The sequence below is a fragment of the Natrix helvetica genome (assembly GCF_964273705.1).
Source record: "Natrix helvetica genome assembly, chromosome: 3".
Classification (NCBI taxonomy): Eukaryota; Metazoa; Chordata; class Lepidosauria; order Squamata; family Natricidae; genus Natrix; species Natrix helvetica.
Genome location: NC_138549.1, coordinates 143,070,351 through 143,091,462, shown reverse-complemented (window position 1 = coordinate 143,091,462; position 21,112 = coordinate 143,070,351). Strand labels below are relative to the sequence as shown.

The following is a 21,112-nucleotide window of genomic DNA, read 5'->3' as shown; positions in this document are numbered from 1 at the left end:
TATAGATGTAAGCTGGACCCACACATCACACTAAATTGTGTACCATATCATAGATTGTTTTGTTTTGGCTTAGTGTGTTATCAAGCTAGTTGGGACCCCCAACTTGGTCATTATGTAGTCACTAAGTGAAAAAGCATGTGACTGCAATTGTACTTTTAATTTTATACAGGACAATGCGAACCAACTATAATGGCAAATATGAGAGAGAGAGACAGCAGTTTGTAAATATGGGCAATGGTCCCAAAGTTACCTTTTCAGTACCATTGTAACTGCGAACAGTCATTGACTGAGGCAGTCACTAATCAAGGACTGTAGTCTGACACATTACTGAGACCAGTTTAGTACTTTAGTTAAAAACTAAAAGTGCAAAACTGTTTCAGAATGCACACAAGTGTGCATGAAGCACCTATTTTTGAATAATTAAAGTAAATGTGTTTTGCTAAACATAGGTTTCTCTGGAAACTGTTCCCAATTATTCCCACACGTGGAATATATGTACACATACGTAGAAACAGCTAGGAGTCACACTAATGCCATTAGGCAGATTTAAAAAGCTGCAGCTGCTTAAATAAGAGACCATACATGCCCATGGTTTTTGAGTTACCTCTCTTGAAGTCAAATCAAGTTCTCTCGTTTCCTGTGGATATAACAGCAACTCTAGAATTTCAGATTAAAAAAGTACACAAAAGGCCAAAAATTCTGATTCAAAGATTTAACGATCTGTAGTGTCACATAATGCATGTTTTCCAGAGGCTTGTGGACAGCATACTCAAGAACAATTGCCATTGGATAGCATAACCGCAAGACATCTTGGGAAAAAATAACATAACATTAGCACAAGTAATTCATTGGTACTAATATAATTCATTGATTAAATTAATATCATCCATACTTATCTCAATCTGGTCTTTAATAAACCCGAAGCAACTACTTGCTCAGGGCCAAGAAGATGGTCCCCATTCTAGGAGGCTATCTTTCACTACCAGTTGTTTCCCTCTATCAAATAAGTGGTTGGGAGGCACAAGATCAAGCTACAATGCTCCACAAGTGCATTGTCACTGAGCCTAATGTTGAAGTACCTTAGAGTACCGTTTCTCAACCTCAACAATTTTTAAGACATATGGATTTCAACTCCCAGAATTCCCCAGCCAGCATGAGGTTGAGAAAAACTGCCTTAGAAAGCTCTCTTCTTAAAGGTAATGAATAACTGTGGTGTTACAAATGGATGGAAGAGAGAATGAGCACCATTATAGTCTTTGCTGGTCTTTCCTCCCTTTTGTCCCTTTTCCCAGTTCTTTCTTAGCAGGTACAAATTTACCAACCCTCAACTCTTGAAAGAGTCAAGAGTTGGATTTCCTTCCAAAGCTGCTGTTCAGTATCAGCAAATCTGAGGATTTTTTTCAGGGGAGGGGTGGGGAATCCAGCTTCAACTTGTCTACTGTGTTTGTATACAATTTTCCTATTCTGATATACCCTGAGAAAAGGAAATGGTTAAAAAAAAATACTTTAGTGAATAAGTGTCTGAAGTTTTCAAAGGATCCTGTTATGAAAAAACTTCCATCTTGAAAGTGCAACGTATAGTTTAGGACAGAACTCATAAATGTGATCCTAGGAGTGCACAGGGGAGCAAGTACCATATGGGTGATGGCATGATCATGGAAATTCCACAACTTGCAAACTTATGTCAGAGATCTGGGTGTAATATTTGCACAATAACATTTTCTTGCACGTTTTGTCATTTTGGGGTCATTACCGTTTGCTCTAAGTGCTCCATAATGAAACAATAAAATTAAATCAAGAAATGTGAAAAAAATGTTGCGGTGATCTAGATTCGGAGTTCAAGAACTTGAAAGAATATTAAAACACCGGGTATCTTTAAATAAGAAGAATATAAACTATCCTCATCTGTTTTTAACAGCTTCTTCAAATGAATTCATCCAGATAAGGAGAGGAATGACTTCACTTTGTAACACGTTTCTTTAAAAGAATGCTGTTCTCTGCATGGGTGAAGCCAAACATATACACATACACCACCATTCATTTCTCACTCTCTGCAGCAGTTCTTTTGTATCAGTAAACACAGAGATTCTCCCTCCTACTAAATGGACGTGGTATAGCATTTGTCCATTAGTCAGTAGTGTGGATGTAAACAGGGACTGCCAGCATGGCACATGGACTCTCAGAGCCAGGTTGCAATTCTGTCAGAGCAAGGTTGGGGGAGATGCCAGAATGCTGGCCAGAGTTGCCAGTGTCTGAATTTGCTGCTGATCTGCCAACCACAATGGAGAGAACAGTGTCAGGTTCAGAAAATTGTTCTTTATTGGGACCACTTTTTTGAAGGCTCTCTCCACCTGTAGTGTCTTTGAGTTCCGTGAAAGCCAACTGGGCTGAAAGAGGAAGTCCCACTTTCCGCCCACGTGCCCCCCACTTCTTCTGGGATTTTCTGACTGGTAATTCTTTATCCTTTGATGAGTTCAGCCTACATTTGTGGTCCTTCATGTACTTCTGACGAGTAAAGCCTTGGCTACATGTAGGGCAACGGTACTTGTAGTTGCCAGTGTGAGAACGTTGATGTTCCATCATATGAGCTCGCCGGCTGAAGGCTTTGTTACAATACTGGCACTTATGGATCTTCATACCTTAAAAAAGAGAATGCAATAAACAGCTTAGATATAAAAAATTTATGTAGGCCTCATCTAAATCCAATTAACACTTTTGTGGATGAAGCAAGATTTGAACCTAAAACTTTATGCAACACTTTCTTAGCAACTCTACATCAACTCTATATAAATATACTGGTGAAATAAATCATATTTTGTATAGAGAGCCATGAAAACTCAGCTACATTGAATAGGTATTTATTGAGGGTTTTGCTACCATATAATGTTGGCTTTTGGAAATAGAGTCCGGCATAACAAGTCAACGTGGAATGGTTAATTCAATCCCAATGGTAGCTAAAATTAGATATTTTGATTCAAAGCTCAATAAATAGTTAGGGTGAAGTTGCACTGCTTCTACTCTTCACTGAAGTTAAGAAACAAAATCTAAATGCTTTATTAACATTCAATACATTAATTATAATTATTTCCAGTTCTGATCCAAATCTAAGCAATCATTCCACATACCTGAATGGGATAAAATATGAGCTTTCAGTTTGTCCGGTCTATTGAACTCTTTACCACAGCCGGTGTGATTTCTGAATAACAAAATAAAAATAAGCAATGCAGAGATGAACTTCTAAGATTATGTATTTATTAAAATATCTGTACGGTCGTCCTTTGAATAGATAATTCTGTTTCACGAGCACAACGATAGTCATCTTACAGAAGCAAGTTACAAGTTTAAATTATCAAACTCTTTGATAGCCAGAAGTATTGAGTTCTTGGTGCTTTCTGAGCTTGGTTGTTTCCTTGCACACATTTTATTTTCATGCTATGTAACATCATCAGCACAACAGTAAGATTTACTGGTTGTTTTATATATACAGATAGTCCTTGTTTAGCAACCACAATTAGGACTGGCAACTCAGTCATTGAGTGATCGCTAAGTGAAATCATGACTCTGCTTATGATCTTGCTTTAGCTTTATTTTGCTTTACAGACCTCCAAAGGTCGTAAATATGAGGACTGGTTGTAAAGTTATTTTTTCATCACCATCATAACTGCAATGGATTGTTAAACAAGGACTTTATATAGTAGCTTGCTACTTTCCCTCACAATGATAATGTTACCTAGTCTGGTACAGAAAGAGAGCACCAAGCACCCTGCAGTTCTACCCTGAGTTACTTATATTATCTTCTGCTTGCAAGAATGAAGTCCCTACACAGTGATGGAAATAATTTTGTTCTGTTTCTCCTTCATTACCCTATGAAACAAACAACAAAACAAAAAAAGGAACAGCACATTGATCTTTAATTAAAGAGGCAGAAAGAATAAAAGACTATCACAGTGAACAATCTACTGTATTTTTCGCTTGATAAGACACACACACACACACACCAAAAAAGACCTTAGCGGTCCTTTGGTGAATAGCAGCCGAGCCGCGGCGGTGGGGTCCTTTTACAGTGCTGAATCCCACCTCTTCTGTCTTTGTCATTGCCCGCCTCTTCTGTCTCTTTTCCACAGTGCAGGAGTCAACAGGCAGAGCTGGCACATGAGAGGACACCTACCTGTAGTCCACTCAGGCTCTGCTCCTGCCCTCACTATACTGCTGCTCCAAAAAATTTTTGCTTGTTCTCCTCCTTGAAACCTAGGTGCGTCTTACGATCTGGTGCGTCTTATGGAGCAAAAAATACGGTACTTCCAAGCGAGATTGTTTCTACTATGCTAGTTTTTTGCACCATTTAAGAAAGTCAAAGTCACTCTATCAAGCCAAGAATGGGAAGAGGTAGAGAAGTCCGATAAAGCAATATTTAATGGAAACAATATTTTCAATATAAAATATTGGGATGGTAGGGTCTACATGAGACTACTGACAATCTGTCAGGTCTACAATCAACTATGAGATGATGTGCAATAGTGCCATCTGGAAGCACCTTACAAAAGGATGGATCATCTGCATAAACCACAATTTTTCTCAACTTTGTCTTTCTTTCATCTCAAAACTGGTTTTCAGTATAACAACTCAATGTGTAGCCAGAGCTTTTTAAAATAAGTAACCTTGGTATAAAACACTTAACCCTGTTGTACCCAAACTATGCACAGATGTATCATGGGATACTTCACTATTTAAGAAATGGAGCTGTTAGTGAGAATGTCACAGCCCACGTTGGATACCTCGGGGGCTGTTATGAATTGAGAAAGTTTGGGAACTTCTGATTTAGCCAACCTCAGAGTCACTAAAAATAAGACAATTCCATCTCCTTTATGTGCATTTTTCAAAAAACTGCTAGTTATCTGCGTCATTCTATTTTCTAATACCTAAGCAATCCACTGTTGTCTATGAAACTAGTCCCAAATTTTGCTTCTCAACCAAGAAGCTTCTTTAGCTGAGAAGTGAAACATCTTCAAAGAAAAACCACAAAGTCCAGTTGCCTCTTGAAAAAGTACCTTTGGGACAACCATGACCTGAATGACTGAGAATCTCCATAGACTATGAAGCTAGCGTTGCTCTGGGCCCTCTGATACTTACGAGAATGGGCATTTGTATTTCTTGAAAGGTTCATGGATCAGCATATGCCGTTTGAGTTTATCCTTCCTGTTGAAAGCTGAGTCACAGACTGAACACTTAAAAGGTTTTTCACCTGCAGAGGAAAGAGGTATGAATTCAGCAACAAAGACATACATGGGTTTGGTTAAAAAGCATTCTAATAAGTCATTTTCTATTCCTGGGTAACAGAAACATGACTAAACAGAACTGGCATTAGTTCCCCAAGACCTTTCTTGTTTCTGATGTAATATATTGCTTCCAGTAGATGCTTGTATACTTAACATACATTCAAATGGTTCCAATCAAAGTAGTGATCCATCAGACAGAAATTAAGAAGCTTGCTAAGTGAACACAATTTTTCAAATAGGGAGGCAAAACCCAACATGTGTTAAGGTATCAGCCACCACGGAAGTTGATGACAGGAGAATCTTAGAACATGAATAGGTTCAACAGATTGGAAACCAATTTCTGCCATTTCTTACCCGAATGAATGTGTGCGTGTAATTTGAGGTAGTGTTCTCGGCGGAAGAACTTTTTGCAGATCTGGCACTTAAATTTGCCACCTCCTCCATGTGTAGGGAGATGCCTTCGCAAATACCTCTCACAGGGAAACACCTGTAAAAAGAAGGCAATGTCATTAAAACTCTGGTTAAGATCAAGGGCATTTAAAATGGTAGTGATACCAGTCAGACCAGGAGGGGCCGCTATTTTGTGGCTACAGTTTGCTCCTAATATTTTTTGAGAAACTGGCCCTAAAAAGTGAATGCGTAGGGCATATCTCAAATGCGGACACAGTTGCATTTTAGAAAGTTTCATGATTGCCTTCACTTTTCAACAGGGAAAACTTTATCTTAGGGGCTTATTTTACAGTTTTCATTTATTTCTTGACTCAAGGAATAGACACTAACTGGCAGCTGAATACCTTCATCACTTTTCAACAGTTATGATTAGATGGACACTCTGAGGCCCACAAGGACTCTTTTTGATCCAGGGCCTTACAGATTACCTACTCTTTCCCCAAGAAAATGGGTATGTATAACAAATCTATACAGTAAAATTCTAAAGTAGATGAGACAAAGACTTTACTAACATAAATCAAGTAAGCTTTTTTTAAAAAAACATCCCCACATGGATAGTTCCTGCCTTAGGGAATGAGCCACAGGACAGAAAGTATACTGTGCATGGAAGAAGATAATTGTGAGAACCCAGGTGCTGGCACTCCAGTGTCATCCTTTGCAATACAGATAGCACAATACAATTGGATGTAAGTGTGCATCCACTATACAAAAGTGTGACTATATAAGCAACCTTGGGCATTCCCTTTTCTCATTCTAAAACCCGAGAAACAAACTATGAAACAAATATGAAAGAAAAAAAGAGACAAAATTTTGCTATACTGAATCATAGAATCACTTATTTTTCCAGAAAGTCAATTTAGTTTAGTTTACTTTACTTTATTATCGTTGCACATGGTACAACGAAATTAAATGCCGTCTTCGGTGTACATTAGAACTATAAAAATAAAAACACAAACATACATCCTTTACTGTCTATATAATTGAAATCCTGATATTGCACTATACCATAGAATTCAATATAGTTACTGCCCTGGGATAGAAGCTCTTTTTCAGCCTATTTGTCCTTGTTTTTATTATCCATCTGCCAGATGGTAATAGTCCAAAAAAAGGGTGTCCAGGATGAGATGGATCTTTAAGAATGTTTTGAACTTTCTTAAGGTAGCGGGAGCTATAAAGCTCTTCCAAAGAGTGGAAAAGGCAACCAATGATCCTCTGGGCAATTACATTAACCCTCTGGAGTGCTGTACTGTCTGCCACTGTGCAATTGGCAAACCATACACAGATGCAGTAAGTTAAGATACCCTCTGTGGGGCAGTGATAGAAGGTCACCAGCAGTTTTCCATTCAGTTGTTGTTTCCTGAGAAGTCTCAGGTAGTATAATCTTTGCTGGGCTCTTTTGACCAGTGCTGCAATGTGAGTGCCCAGGTCAGTCCTCTTTTATGATAGCACCCAGAAACTTAAAACTGGTCACTTGCTCCACTCAGTCTCCATTGATAAGCAAGGGCTGGATGTCTGATCTATTCCTTCTATAATCCACTATAAGCTCCTTGGTTTTATTGGTGTTAAGGACCAAGTTATTGTCTCCACACCATGAAAGCAACTGTTCCACTTCATCTCATCATTTACTGTTAAGATATCTGCCTACCTTCTGACAATGAGGACAGGGGAAGTTGTGTGTTGCTGTCTGTAAGTGATGCTCCAGGGCTTCTGGTGTGGAATATTTATTTACACATTTGACACACCTAAAGAAAGAAAGAATGCATTAGTATGGCTGAAGTCTGCAGTAGTTTCCTTATCCATATGCATTTGCAAAAAGCATTGTCAAGGGGGGAAACAGAGAGCCTTGAAGGAAATAAAAGCTCAAAATAAATAAGTAATTGCCTAAAGTCTGGGTTTAAAATTGCCAGATTTGCCAGCAAAAGAATGAAAAGTTATGGAATGGATTAAAAACTTAATTCATTTTATACACCTCTGGTATGACTTAAATAGAAAAAAATAATCTCTACATCAATATCTATGAAATATATTTTCTTAACTCTAGCAGGTTATTATGCTCTCAAGGTGGGGTTTGATTTTGTTACTTTTTTAAAGGAAAATACTAAATCATTCAACAGCAAATCCACACCACTGACTGCTCTCCTAGCTGCAGTTTAAATGATTGCCTGATATATTAACATCAAGTTTGAATCACATCATTTTTCATTATTTTCATTCATTTTTCCCCCTCCCAAACAGATTAGAAATATTGCTATTTGCAGTGGTACCCTACTTGTAAACTGCCATGTCCTTCTTGGGGCTGTGTTGAGGGAGCAAGTTGTGGGAATATTGATGGACACCCAATTCATACAGAGAAGGATAGTCCTTGCTGCAGAGGTGGCAGCGATAGCTCAGCTCTTCCTGGTGGTTCTTGATATGCTCTAAGAAAGAGTCCAGCTTTTGAAATGTCTGGGCACAACTTTTCACAACACATTTGTACACCTGCACAGTAATGGTAAGAAAAGAGAATTTGAATCCGCATTATTCTGTGCCACCAAAAGCAAACAAACTGTACTGTACTCTCAGCATTAAATGTATACATGTAATTGAAGGAGACTGATGTGCCCACTCACAGTGAAAGCTATGTATTATGTCCCTAGACAATGAATTACTCTTAACCTCTCTTCTTCCAGTCAGCCTCTCCTGAAAGTTAGCAATGAACCATTCAAATTCTGCCTTATGGAGAAAAATATAAAGTTATTTCCCTGCGGGAGGTTACACATTATGTCAGTGCATGAGATTTGCCTCTAGATTTGCTTCCTGCCAGTAAGAAACCTAGGACATTGCCTGATATGGGCTGATGCAATCTAGCTTAGAATAGTTTCTACACTAGCAATAGCTCTCTAGAATTTTGAGCAGAATTTTTGTTCTCTATCTTTTTAGAAATTGCAAGAATGAAAACAGGGATGTCCTGCAATCAAAGTATAGGCTCTGAGCAATGACTTATGAATATGCCCAGAATAATAATTCATGCACGCAAAAATTATATGGTTTTAAACGGTGAAAATAAAATGAAGGTAATATAACTGCAAAATGTATTTCAACTATTAGACATCTGTGATTTAGATTCCGTGGAATCACTTGTGTTATTATCTACATTGTTATCTATTCAAACACATACTTCTAACGCTAAATTAAAATATGCATAGGAGGAAATTCCTATGCTGGATCCAAAGAACAATATGTCAAGAACACAGTTTGCATATGTATAAATTACAATTCCCCTACCTAGCATCAAAGAGCCTTTGTCAATCAGTGAGTAGCCAAATAAATTAAACAGAACATTACTCTGTCATAGAGCATAATTTTATGTTTTAAACTGTATAGGCTAAAGATAAAATAGTTGGCAAAACAGCCAACATTTCGCATATGAGTTTTGTAACCTATATTGTGCAAATTTGGAAGTACGCATGCATTGGTCTGCAGCTCATGGAAAAGTGATAAAAAGCTAGGTATGACAGAACGAAGCCATCTCATGATAAACTATCTACCTGTTCATGTTTATGCTGAGTCATGTGTGATTTCAGCTGGAAATACGTATTGAATTTCTTGGGACAGAACTGGCACTGATAAGAACTGTCTATCAAGACTACTTGCTTGGCTTCTAACTTTGCCGTGTCATGTTCTTCCCCAGGAGGCAGGGCTTGAGGCTGTGGAGGGCTGCTTCTTGGAGCATGGCTTAAGCCTAAAGGGGAAAAAAAACATAGAACACAGAAATACTAGTTTTAGTTTCAAGCATTTCAAGGGAAATAAGCCTTCCGAAACAATTACAAACAAGATCAGCAAAATAGAATGAATATAAATCATTTTTTCCAAGATGCAAAACTGTGGAAATTAGATTTCCTTTCGTGTGTCTTTGTTTTTTACTCTTTATTATGACTGAGGATAAAGCCCATGCTCAATTTCACTTTAAAGTCAGAAGAAATCCTGTCACCAGTGTTACATATTATCTCTAGTATTGGAAGGATATGCTTGACAACAGCAGTTGCTAAAGAACACTAGATAAGGACTTTATTGTACTTGTGAAGTCCTTTCAGGTGGCCCAGTGATATCTATTTCATTGCTGTGGGAATAAATTAGGAACCGAATGATAGGATTTTAAAGTGCTCCTCTCATAGTCTCAAGCAATGAACAGCTTAGTCCTTGGTGAATAGTAGACTTGTTATGTGGGCAGAGGAGACTAAAGTAAAACAAATATTCCCTAACACGTAAGATTCATTCCGCACTGTCAGGCTTATTTTGTTACATGAGTTCCAACTTTTGCCTTGATGAGCCCAATTATAACTTAAAACAGTTTGGCCCCTACCAATCTTCTTATTGGCTATCAACCAGTTGGTATGTACAACCCAGGAAACAATCTCAGCCCAAGCAGTTACATTCACACAATATGCAAAAGGGCTTGATATGCATGGATCATTGACTGTAATTTTTTATGATCATCCAGAGCCAATAGTAGATATATTTAGGAAGTTAGTGATACCACACACCCAAACACTAGATGAACAGCTTCTGTTTCAGGATTACATCTCATGCAGGCTTTGCAATCTGTTGCTGTCCAAACTCCAATTCTCATAATTACTAGCCAGCATCATCTTCGATTGGAGAAGGCCTGTCTAATGCAAAGCAATTATACCTAAAGGTTTATTCAGATATTCTCTTCCTGAGGATAGATGATAGATGTTCAGTATACATCTAATTTTAAGTTTAGTCCATAGAAGAGGAAAAATCAGTATTACAGGTTCCGCAAGCGAAAACATTTGAAAAAGGATTAAGAATATCAAGAGTATGAAACAATATTAAACGAAGGACTATGATTGAGCAAGATTGTAACATCTGTGTATCTGATTTTTAGATTCATATGCTAATACATACTTAAACCACCAGTACACCATAGTTTTTTTTTCTACTCCTTCCATCTATAAATCTACAAAACAGAATAGCAGAAGCACTATTGTTCAGAAGTTTGGTGAAGCAGGTCCATGTGATTGGCCATTCAAGCAGTTAATAATGCACCTGCATTTTCCTCATCCTCCTGCTGGTTGGGGTTGAGTTGCATGACTTGCACAGTGACTGAGCTCCGAGAGATGGTACACCCAATTCCTGGTGGCCACACTTTATGCGTTTGCATGTGCTTCTTCACGTTGGATTTTTGGGCAAAAGCTCGACCACACACAATGCACTGGAATGGCTTCTCTCCGGTATGACTGAAGGAAAAATAGACACTACATCAGAGAACAGGAATCATAATATCTCAATAGAGAGGGCAACATATTACTAGGGAACTCGACTACAATCTTCCCTGTTGTGGTTTCGTCTTTTTTTAGGATGTTTCTCAGCATTCAAGGAGAAGACACAATCTTCTAAGCGAGCAAATTAATCCACCATCTATGTATTTCATTTACTTTAACTTCCTCTATCCTTTTAATACTGAACACTTTTTCCAGCTGGCTCATAACTACAATTAAGTTGCATTCCATATTGCATGTAGATAGGAATATACATGATTGGAAAGCTCCTTCACAAGCAACTTTTCTTACACATAAAAACCATACCCACTTCAGGGAGAACAGATAAAATACATTGTTTTGAGATGTATTTTTCCATGTGACAAGAATCTGCCTGGGGAGACATGAAATCATACAAACGCTTCTCTGTAGCCTAATGTGGTACAACTCTATCTTTCTCTCTCTCCTATTGTAGTTTAGAGTTATGGGTCAATCAGGCCATAATGATCCTGGAAACATATTCTTACCTGGTTATTTATAGGGTACGGTTTTAAATTTAACTGATTTTAGGGTTTTTAGAACCATATTTATATTCTTCCGTACAGTTCTTTTAAATTTGTAACCTCCTCCTTATGTGTATTTATATCTGTATTTATATTTGTATTTGATACTTATTGCTTGTTGTGTGGACTGTACACCGCCCCGAGTCCTTTTTGGGAGAGGGGGCGGTCTAAAAATGTGAAGAAATAAATAAATAATAAATAATAAATTTATTCAATAATAATAAAACAAATCCTGTCTTAATAATACGCGCAAAATGTTGTTATCCCTTGAGGCTCTGGGAGACCTGGTTGTTCAGCAATCAGGACCAAGATTAAGTGTCACACATACACCATACAGAGACCAGTGTTCAACATTTGGGGGATCACACTGACCAAGCAGAGAGATGGCTTTATTTTCCATAGCTCTTGCCAGCAAGTAAGAATGGCTCCAATTGTTGCTCAGAATATCCAATCAAGTCCTTGGCCTGTCCAAATAGACACTGCTTCTGTCCGATTTTGGAAGCTCAACACTACCTCCTGATATGTTGCTGCAGATCAAAATTCTTGGTGAAGGCTTTGTCACAGTATGTACATTTCAGTTTTGGTGACTTGGGTTTTCCTGAAATGCAAACAGCAAAAAACAAGCAAGAATTTATGTTGGAAAGGCCATTCCTGCTATATGGATTCTTGCTTGTCTACTACCCACCAAACTAGAATGAAGTTTGAGGAATGGAAGCGCAGCAGAGATTTTGAGTACATTGCCTTATGGGAAGAATAGAATGAAAATCCAATGAAATGTCTTTATGTGAGAGGAATGTAAAACCACTATTTGCATTTTCTGTTATCATGTTACTTTCTGGTTTACATCTCGTGCTTATACCACATTAATTCAGATTGCATTAATCTTGGCAAGGGAAAGAGCTGCAGCATTGACTTCTCCTACCTACACTGAATTTTTCATATTTTCTGATGTCATGGGAAGGAATGGCACTGCAACATTTCCCACAACATCAGAACAATAACTCGGCTCTCATGGGTTGAAATGTTGTAGTGTGTCCATATTTGTGATTACAATGAGCATATTTGGTTTCCTGAAAAGGTTAACGCTGAACTAATATTCCAATAATTTCAATACAAAATGACAACGTAAAACATATAAATTCCATGAGGTTTAAATGTGATTTCCTATGTACAGGACACAGACTTCTACTTTGTAAATATATAGCAACATGTATTCAACCTGATTTGTTAATCAAAAACAAAAACCAAGTCTTAAAAATAACCTGAATGTAAAAACAAAATGAGCCCATTCAACCATATGGCTGTTAGTTCCTTCTTTAAAATGAGAACACAGTAGCTACATAATGTTTCTGAATTTTATGAAATATGTAACAAACCAAAGTTTCACATTCCTATATCATCCAAAATATTATTTTACATATTTTATTATATCTTCCAAATACCGTAAATACATCTTGTGCATCTATTAGAAGCTAATGATGTGAATCTTCTACTTCACATGTTTCAGCATTGAATAGGAAATAGTATATTAGCAATTTCATATAAGGCCTGGAGGAATGTTGTCCATAGGGTCGCGATGGGTCGGACACAACTTCGCAACAACAACAATTTTATATAGATATAAAATAATGGGTTATAGGGATTCTAATAACCAGTATTTGGGTTATCTGTTCTTCCAGAGGATTATTATTGGCCATGTTAGCTTTGGGGTACAAGAATCACAGTTCAGGACTATATGGAGGATCATAGATTTTCCTTTACAGTATGTCACCCAAGTCTTCCAGTGTCATGGACTCCACAATCTGTCTTACTTAAATCTAATTAATCTAATGAGTAGCAAGAAGACATACCTTCAAGCAAGTTATTGTCTGGTTTGGAACGACGGTTCTTGGAAGCAGAATCAAAATTGGTCAGATTTCCTCCACATGTATTATTCAAGGAAGCAGCAGCATTAGCATTTTTAGACTTAAAGCTTTGTTTGCTTGGACTATATACTGGAGGGGAAGGATACACTGGGTTTTCCACACATTGGCTTGACACCTAAAACAGAAATCAGTGATAACATGATAACACATCTGACAGGAAAAATATAAATAATTCAAAGCTACATCATTTCTGACAACCATGACTTCCCAACCATCACACAGAAGAGAAATAGGCTACTTTGACTTCTATTGTCAGCTCGAAGTTTGGAAATCAGAAGCATAGCAAAGTTCTGTGGCTTACAGCTGAAAACTACAAACTCCTGCATTGCTTACACATTTGCATTATCTTCTAGTATGGCCATGGAGAATCTGGTGCTAATCCATATTTTTAACTGACTATAATTTGCTATGTTGGATAAACATTGACAAAACCTAAATATAGTTAGCTTGAAATATAGTTACAGCAGTTAACATAAATTAGTACCAGTTGCTTATTCAATTTAACCGCAGTTAGGTTTCAGAAAACCTAAACCAATCTTGCCAAATGTGGAGATCTTTCTCTGTGGTTACATTACTTTCATTTCTTCTATAATGTATTGTTTTTTTTCTAATCGTGCACAATCTACCCTGTTTCCCTGAAAATAAGACCTCCCCGGATAATAAGCCCAATCGGGCTTTTGAGCGCATGCTCTAAAATAAGCCATCCCCCGAAAATAAGCCCTCCCTGAAAATATTGCAACACAGCAGCAGCCATGAGGTAACCACGTTCGCCGCTTCCTGCACCTCAAAAATAATAAGACCTCCCTGAAAATAAGGTCAAACGCTTATTTTGGGGGTCAAAAGAAAATAGGTAGTGGGAAACATGATAGATTTTCTAATAATCTACTGTATTTTTCAAAGTATAAGGCGCACCAAGATTTTGAAGAGGTAAATTTAAAGCAAAAGTTTTTGCACTCTGCAGGCCTCCCAAATCCTCGGCACACCTCATTTCTTTGTGAAAAATGGGCATGCAGAGTTTGAGAGGCCTGCAAAGTGCTCCTGGGGGCTGGGGAGGCAAAAACAAGCAAAAAACGCCCTGTTTTTCACTCATTTTTGCCCTCCTCAGCCCCCAAGAGTACTTTGCAGGCCTCCCAAACCCTCTGGACATCCATTTTTGTGAAGGGGTGGGGTTTCAGGAAGCCAAAAATGTATTCAGTGTATAAGACGCACCCAGATTTTCATCCTCTTTTTTGGGGGGGGAAAGGTGGTCTTATACTCTGAAAAATATGGTAGTTCTAATCTACAGTCTAATGACCACGTAAATGCAATTTCTGAATAACAGCCTTCTGAAACATCTTATTCAATCTCAATACTGAGTCTATACAGTAAATCTGTAAGCTCTATGTCTTGAAAGTCAGATTCTTTTAACACCTGACTTAGCTTTAGCATTTTATGACACATTGTTAAATTTATTTGTGTTAAGTATTATTTATGTTACTTTTCTATTCAACAATCCATGGACAAATTTCTACTATACCTGTAGGTTAATATATGATATTCCTCTTTCTGGTCATGTGCGGCCCTCATAAGTAATACTTATCTCTCAATTTGGACAATCTGTATAAAACATAGTTAATTTCCTTCTTTTGGAGACTGGGAACTATTTCACAACCATTTTCCTTAGGAAGAAAATCATCACCTATTATAACTTTGTGGATTTAGTTATGCCACTCTCTGTAAACCAACAAAAATGGCATTTTGAGGCTGAGTAAAATCAGAGCCAGGATTATTTTACAAAGGCCAATTAGACCATGTAATAATCACAACTGAGAATATAATCACTAATAATCACTGCCAGCCATTTTTACCTCCAAAGGTGGATACGGCTGCATCCCCAGATTCTGTATTTCTACCGTTCCATTCCCAGGCATGGAGGTAGATGTACTGTAGACTTCTGCCACTCCCCTGCTACCTGCATTGGCTGGGCCTGGCACTCCAAGGGCTCGAGGGGGTGGAGGGGGTGGCTGAGGGGGTGGAGGGGGTGGGGGAGGCTGAGAGAGGTATCCTGCTCCAGGATGCATATTCAAGCTGCTCTAAAAAACAAAGAATGAGAAATTAGTCTTCCTTCCTTCCTCCCTCCCTCCCCTTTTTGGTCCATAAATAGGAACAATATTTGCAAGAAGATTTTAACCTTCTTTCTTTAACCAAGATCAGTATCAATACCCAATACTGCATACTAGCAAAATAAATCTATAAATCTATTTACATTTATTTAATAATGAAGGGGTCTTTTCTAAGGAATAAACGTGTCAGCTTACATTCTCAACATAACAATATTATTACATCAAAGAAACTGAATCACGGACCGCAAAAGATAAAAAATGCCTCAAGTCAAGGTCAATCCCTGGTTCATACACATATGTTTCTAGATTATTTAGGTAGCAACATTAATACAATTCTATGAATGATGAATGGTTTGGAATGGATGGTTTAAACCAGGGGTGTCCAAACTTGGGAACTTTAAGACTTGTGGACTTCAACTCCCAGAATTCCCCAGCTGGAGCTGGCTGGGGAATTCTGGGAATTGAAGTCCACAAGTCTTAAAGTTCCCAAGTTTGGACACCCCTGGTTTAAGGTATTTCCAATATATTTTATGCACGTGAAGCACCCTGCGCTTCAAATTGCATTTTGTCCTTCAGATTGCTGCCCGGCCCTACTACACAACATTATGCATACAGTATGTGTTCATCAGACATCAAACATTCTTTTCCAACATACATGTATTAATTTTTGTTTTTATAGCACATTCCATTTGTCAGTGCTTATGTGTGTTTTAAAGAGTAGGGCCTTCTCTGTGATGGGCCCAGCCCTCTGGAATGACCTCCCCCCAGATATCAGGATAACGACCGATCTCCGCTCCTTCCGCACGAAACTCAAGACCCACCTGTTCCAACTAGCCGGCCTGGCTTAACTAGAACCTCTAACCTCCCTGGCAATTTTAATATTGTAAATGTAAATTTTGGGTTTTTAAATTGTTTTAACTGTCTTAACTTATGGCTATTTATTTTAACTTAGTGGCTTGCACTTGCATCTGTATTGTTAAACATTGATGTTACCTCCTCCATGCCACACTTGTATATTTGATTTGATTGTACGTCGCCCCGAGTCCCTTTGCGGAGAGGGGCGACTGATAAGTCGAATAAATAATAATAATAATAAATAAATAATAATAATAATAAATGGCAGGAAAAAGAATATTTACCTGCACAGAGGGTTGTACTGTGGACATTGGCTGGTCCAGGGTTGTGAAAGCAGACATGGCTGACATCAAAACCTCATCACTCACTAAGATGTTCCCTTGGACTAGTGTTTGGATCAAAGGAGAGGGTGGGACAGTAATATACGTAGAGATCTGTTGAGCAAAATGGATAAAACAAAAACCTTGCAATGGATATTAGCCGACACTTTTCAGAAAATTATTCAGTAACACATAGAAACGAAGTAAAACAACTCATTCAGTGCAACTACTCGCTATAAGAAATGAAGAAGTAAAAATCAAAATTTTGTAAATAAGCCTCTCCAATTAAATTATGTAGCATGGTACAAAGGGTAAAACATTGTTAAGCTGGCAATTAGTCATTAAACAGGAAGAAATCAGGTTCTTATTTAAGATTTTGTATTGCAGCCTTCCCAAACTTAAACTCTAAGCCCATGGTGGCGAACCTATGGCATACGTGCCAGAAGTGGCACACAGACCCATTTTTCCGAGCACACGAGCTGTCACCCGTTGCTCTTCCTGGTTCCAGCGTGCCGGCCACCTGGTTTTCACGCATGCGGGAGTGCCAGAAACCGGAAGACCAGGCCTCTGGTATGCATGTGCGTGCCAGAAATTGGAAGATTATCTTCCTGGCACGCGCATGCGCACCAGCTGGCTGTTTTCACGCACACATGCATGCCAGAAACCAGATGACCAGGCAGCTCGTTTCCAGCACGCGTGCACACTCAGTGCCGAAAAGGTTAGCCAACACTGCCATAAGCCCACCCATCCTAGAAGTTGCAGCAGATTAAAATCAGCTATCTCCACTACTAATTCTCATACTGAGTCCACTGCCTCTGTTTCACAACACTACAGTCACCAACTTCTCTCTAAGGCAGAGGTCCCCAACCCCGGGCTGCAGCCCATTATGAGGCCACAAACTGTTTATTGTGGCCCAGCAGAGTCCGGCTGAGCTGTTGGTGGACTCTGACAGCTCAGACCATTATGGGACTGCTCTGGAGGATGAGGAAGACTCTGGAGGATGTTTGGAGTCAGAGCAGGAACTAGAGAAGCCTGTTGGCCACCAGGTGGCATCTGAGTCAGGGAGCAGTGAGGAGGAACTGAGGGAGGTTGTCCCTGATGTGCGTAGGCGTCGAATTGATAGGAGAAAGGAACAGCTGTGGAGACGACGTCATAGAAGGAAGTAGGGACAGCTGGTTAAGGGTGTGGCCCCTCCCAAAGAGTTTGTAAGTGGAGTGACGGGAGGGGAATCTTTGCAAGAAACAACAGTCCATATTTGAGCCGTTGCGAAAGCCTTCTGTAAGTTATACCTTGTGTTCGTGAAGATAACTTTCTAGGCTCCCAGCCAAGGGGTGGCTTTATCTATGTAATTAGTCGCGGCAGTCTCAAGCCTGGGTCTGCATATTCATTGGAATCACGGGACAGAACACTGTTCGGAACCCAGACGTACAAGCGGTGGGTGAGTGAGCATGTACACACACGGCTGCCACTCACAGAGAACAGTCCCCTCCCCCCCCAGTCTGTCAAGCCAGAAATATTGGGAATTGCTGCTCTAAGGTAATGGATGACAACCACTAGCAGGTTTTACACATGTTGAGACTGACTTTGGAATATAAGAGGAAACACTGGTATGTTTAGTATGCTAAGGTACAATTGGTGACCCAACCACAAAAAGTTCCAACATTCAGCATCTCTACCTGACGATTGGTGGTCTGAGCCTGCTGCACTGAGGTAATGGACGGGGTATACACACTGTTAGTAGCTAGGGAGACTGTAGCCAGTGAGGGGGCATTGCCTTGACACTGTTCCCGCTTATGAGTCATGAATCCTGGCAATGAGTTGAATTGCTTCTTACATTTCCCACAGAGAAATACATCTTCATCATCTGAAATTAGAGAAAGAAAAAAAAATAATCTGAAAGACTTCCTCCCAAAAAGACACAGAGTTTCAGCCAAACAAAGTGATAAGAAATTATTAACTAAAATTGTCAAGTTCTAGTTAGGGAGAATGCTTAGCTTTCTCACAGCAAGCCACATCTGAAGTCCCCAACACATGACTATTCACTTAAAAACTGTTCAAAGTTATGACGGTGCTGAAAAGAAGTGGCTTACAATCCATTCCTTGCACTTGCAACTGCTGCCGTGTCCCCACCGTCACATGACTGCAATTCAGACACTTGGCAACAAACATACATTAGTGACAGTCGCAGCATCCAGAGGAGTCAGCAGGGAAAGTTGCAAATGGCAATCATGTTGTGCAGGGGTGGGTTTCTGCCGGCAATACTACCAGTTTGGCGCACGTGTGATTTTGCTCTGAACGCGTGCATAGTTGCCTATAAATAGATCTGCACATGCGCAGAACATTTCAAAAGGTTTTTAAAAGATGTCGCGGCGACCGGGAAACCGTTTGGGGGCGTGGTGAGCATGCCGTTCCTACTGGTTCGGAGACCCAGTCGCCATTTCCACTACTGGTTCCACCAAACCGGTGCGAACTGGTAGGATCCATCTCTGATGTGATGTCTCACTTAACTACCATGGTGATTCGACTATAGTATGAAAAGGCTGGAGATAGTAGGTGGATCATAAGACTCAACCTGTTTCAGAAAAAGCTACACTCCCCTAAGTGGTCCAATTTGTACACTGGACATGCTTTTAGATTCCTCTCTATAGGTTCAGGCATACATAACGCCTTTCATTGACCAACATTGCAACAACAGCTATGATGCTACTAAAAATAGTCTCATATCAATAAACCATGCTTGGTTAATCTGTCTTCTAGATTGCCATAATCCATTATATATTGGATTGTCTCTGAGAACCATCCAGAAACTTCAGTTCTCACCAAATTTGGCAGTAAGAGTACTGACTGAATTGGAGGTTATAACCATATCATGCCAGTTTTATGCGATCTTTACCTGGTCATTCATATATATATATATTTCTGATTGCAGTTGATGAGATAAATATTAACCTCTTAAGGTCCTGCATGGTATAACACCATCGTATTTGAACAAAATTCCAACTAGTATGATTTTAGCCATGCAGAATGCCTGAGTATGGCAGATAATTTCTCAAATGTGGGCCTTCTCAATTGTAACCCACCAAATCTGAAATGCTTGGAACCTTTCTTATTATCAACACTATGTAGTAAATGTTTCTAATTGTCACAGGTCTTTTAATATATTCGTGATAACATATTATAATACAGGAAACTACTCAGAGCCTTTCTGGAATTGAGCAGCATATAAATTGCAGAAATAAATAAATTTGAATTGGATGCGCTACATAGAAATTATTTAGTAATGTATTTGTTATTGTGTTTTTATATTATGTCTTTGTGTTTGTTTTTAAAATATCACCTTAATTGCTAACTGTCCTGGGAAAACGCTATCCTGAATCAGCACATGTATCTGTTAAAAAAAGAAAGGTAAACGAAACCAAATAAAGTGCTATCTCATGCTAAATGAATTTATGTTAATGGCAGCAAGGTGACAATACATAGCAAATTCACTGCCCTAGCCCATTGCTAGTGAACATAAAATCGTTTCATTAATATTGTTTCGGGATCATATAGCTCTTTGAATACCTGGGGTAAAATAACAAAGCAGTAGTGCATGCATAGAGTCACACACACTAGAACCAATTACTATGTGACTGCCCATCACATGGAGAAGCAACAAAGAAATCCCAATGAAAGACTCACCCATGGACTGGATGGAGGACGATGTGTTCACTGTCTGTGATGATGGATCTGTAACACCTCCTTGGCCATCTAACAAGGACTGAACAGCTAGCACTGTCTGATTATCCATTCCTGGAGGGAATAGAAATAGCAGTCAGAAAACCTGTATTACTTCCAGGAACAAAAATATGAAAAAAACGACTGCAATAAATCCTATTTCAGCACATTAATTTCACACAAACACCATTACTTGACACTTTTTTTCTCCCTCAAAACTGCCACTTCTTTCCTTCCACTAGGTTAAGTTCTTCTTTCTTTTTCTGGTTCCAATGTGGCAATCCCCAGACTCTGGGCTTTTTAAAAAAAGTTTTTTTGAATTAGTGGGTTAGTTTAAGGCCTAGTATGACCTGTCTTCAAAGTTACAACCATTCCCACAATCAGGTGATCACAATTCGGGTATTGGCAACTGGCTTACATTTACAATGATTGCAGCATTTTGCGGTCATGTGATCATGATTTGCAATTTTCCCAGCTGGGGTTTGAAAAGCAAAGTGAATTTGGGAAGTCAGATTTGCTTAAGGATCATGTGATTGGTTGAACAATCATGGGGGGAAAAGGTTATAAATTTGTCCTGGTCATTTGACCACATTTGTTGTTGTTGTGACTTTAAATATATATGGTGGTTGCATTTGCTGTAATT

At 38.9% G+C, this 21,112-nt stretch overlaps 1 protein-coding gene across 2 annotated transcripts in view; it reads right to left on the bottom strand.

Moving 5' to 3' along the window:
• Positions 1 to 275: 275 nt before the first annotated feature.
• ZNF341 (zinc finger protein 341) overlaps positions 276 to 21,112 on the bottom strand; it is a 34,767-nt gene continuing 13,930 nt past the window's right edge. The window contains exons 2-15 of one of the 2 annotated variants that reach the window (XM_081948349.1): positions 20,434 to 20,544; positions 18,429 to 18,616; positions 16,717 to 16,866; positions 15,323 to 15,547; positions 13,401 to 13,590; positions 12,064 to 12,148; positions 10,776 to 10,966; positions 9,254 to 9,447; positions 7,996 to 8,204; positions 7,372 to 7,468; positions 5,631 to 5,763; positions 5,131 to 5,242; positions 3,126 to 3,196; positions 276 to 2,639 (exon numbers count right to left, since the gene is read on the bottom strand). In XM_081948349.1, the coding sequence (XP_081804475.1) occupies positions 2,128 to 2,639; positions 3,126 to 3,196; positions 5,131 to 5,242; positions 5,631 to 5,763; positions 7,372 to 7,468; positions 7,996 to 8,204; positions 9,254 to 9,447; positions 10,776 to 10,966; positions 12,064 to 12,148; positions 13,401 to 13,590; positions 15,323 to 15,547; positions 16,717 to 16,866; positions 18,429 to 18,616; positions 20,434 to 20,544 (2,468 nt within the window). In that variant the 3' untranslated portion in view covers positions 276 to 2,127. Of the gene's footprint in view, positions 2,640 to 3,125; positions 3,197 to 5,130; positions 5,243 to 5,630; positions 5,764 to 7,371; positions 7,469 to 7,995; positions 8,205 to 9,253; positions 9,448 to 10,775; positions 10,967 to 12,063; positions 12,149 to 13,400; positions 13,591 to 15,322; positions 15,548 to 16,716; positions 16,867 to 18,428; positions 18,617 to 20,433; positions 20,545 to 21,112 lie in introns of those variants that run through there. The other variant, XM_081948350.1, reaches the window with a different exon arrangement.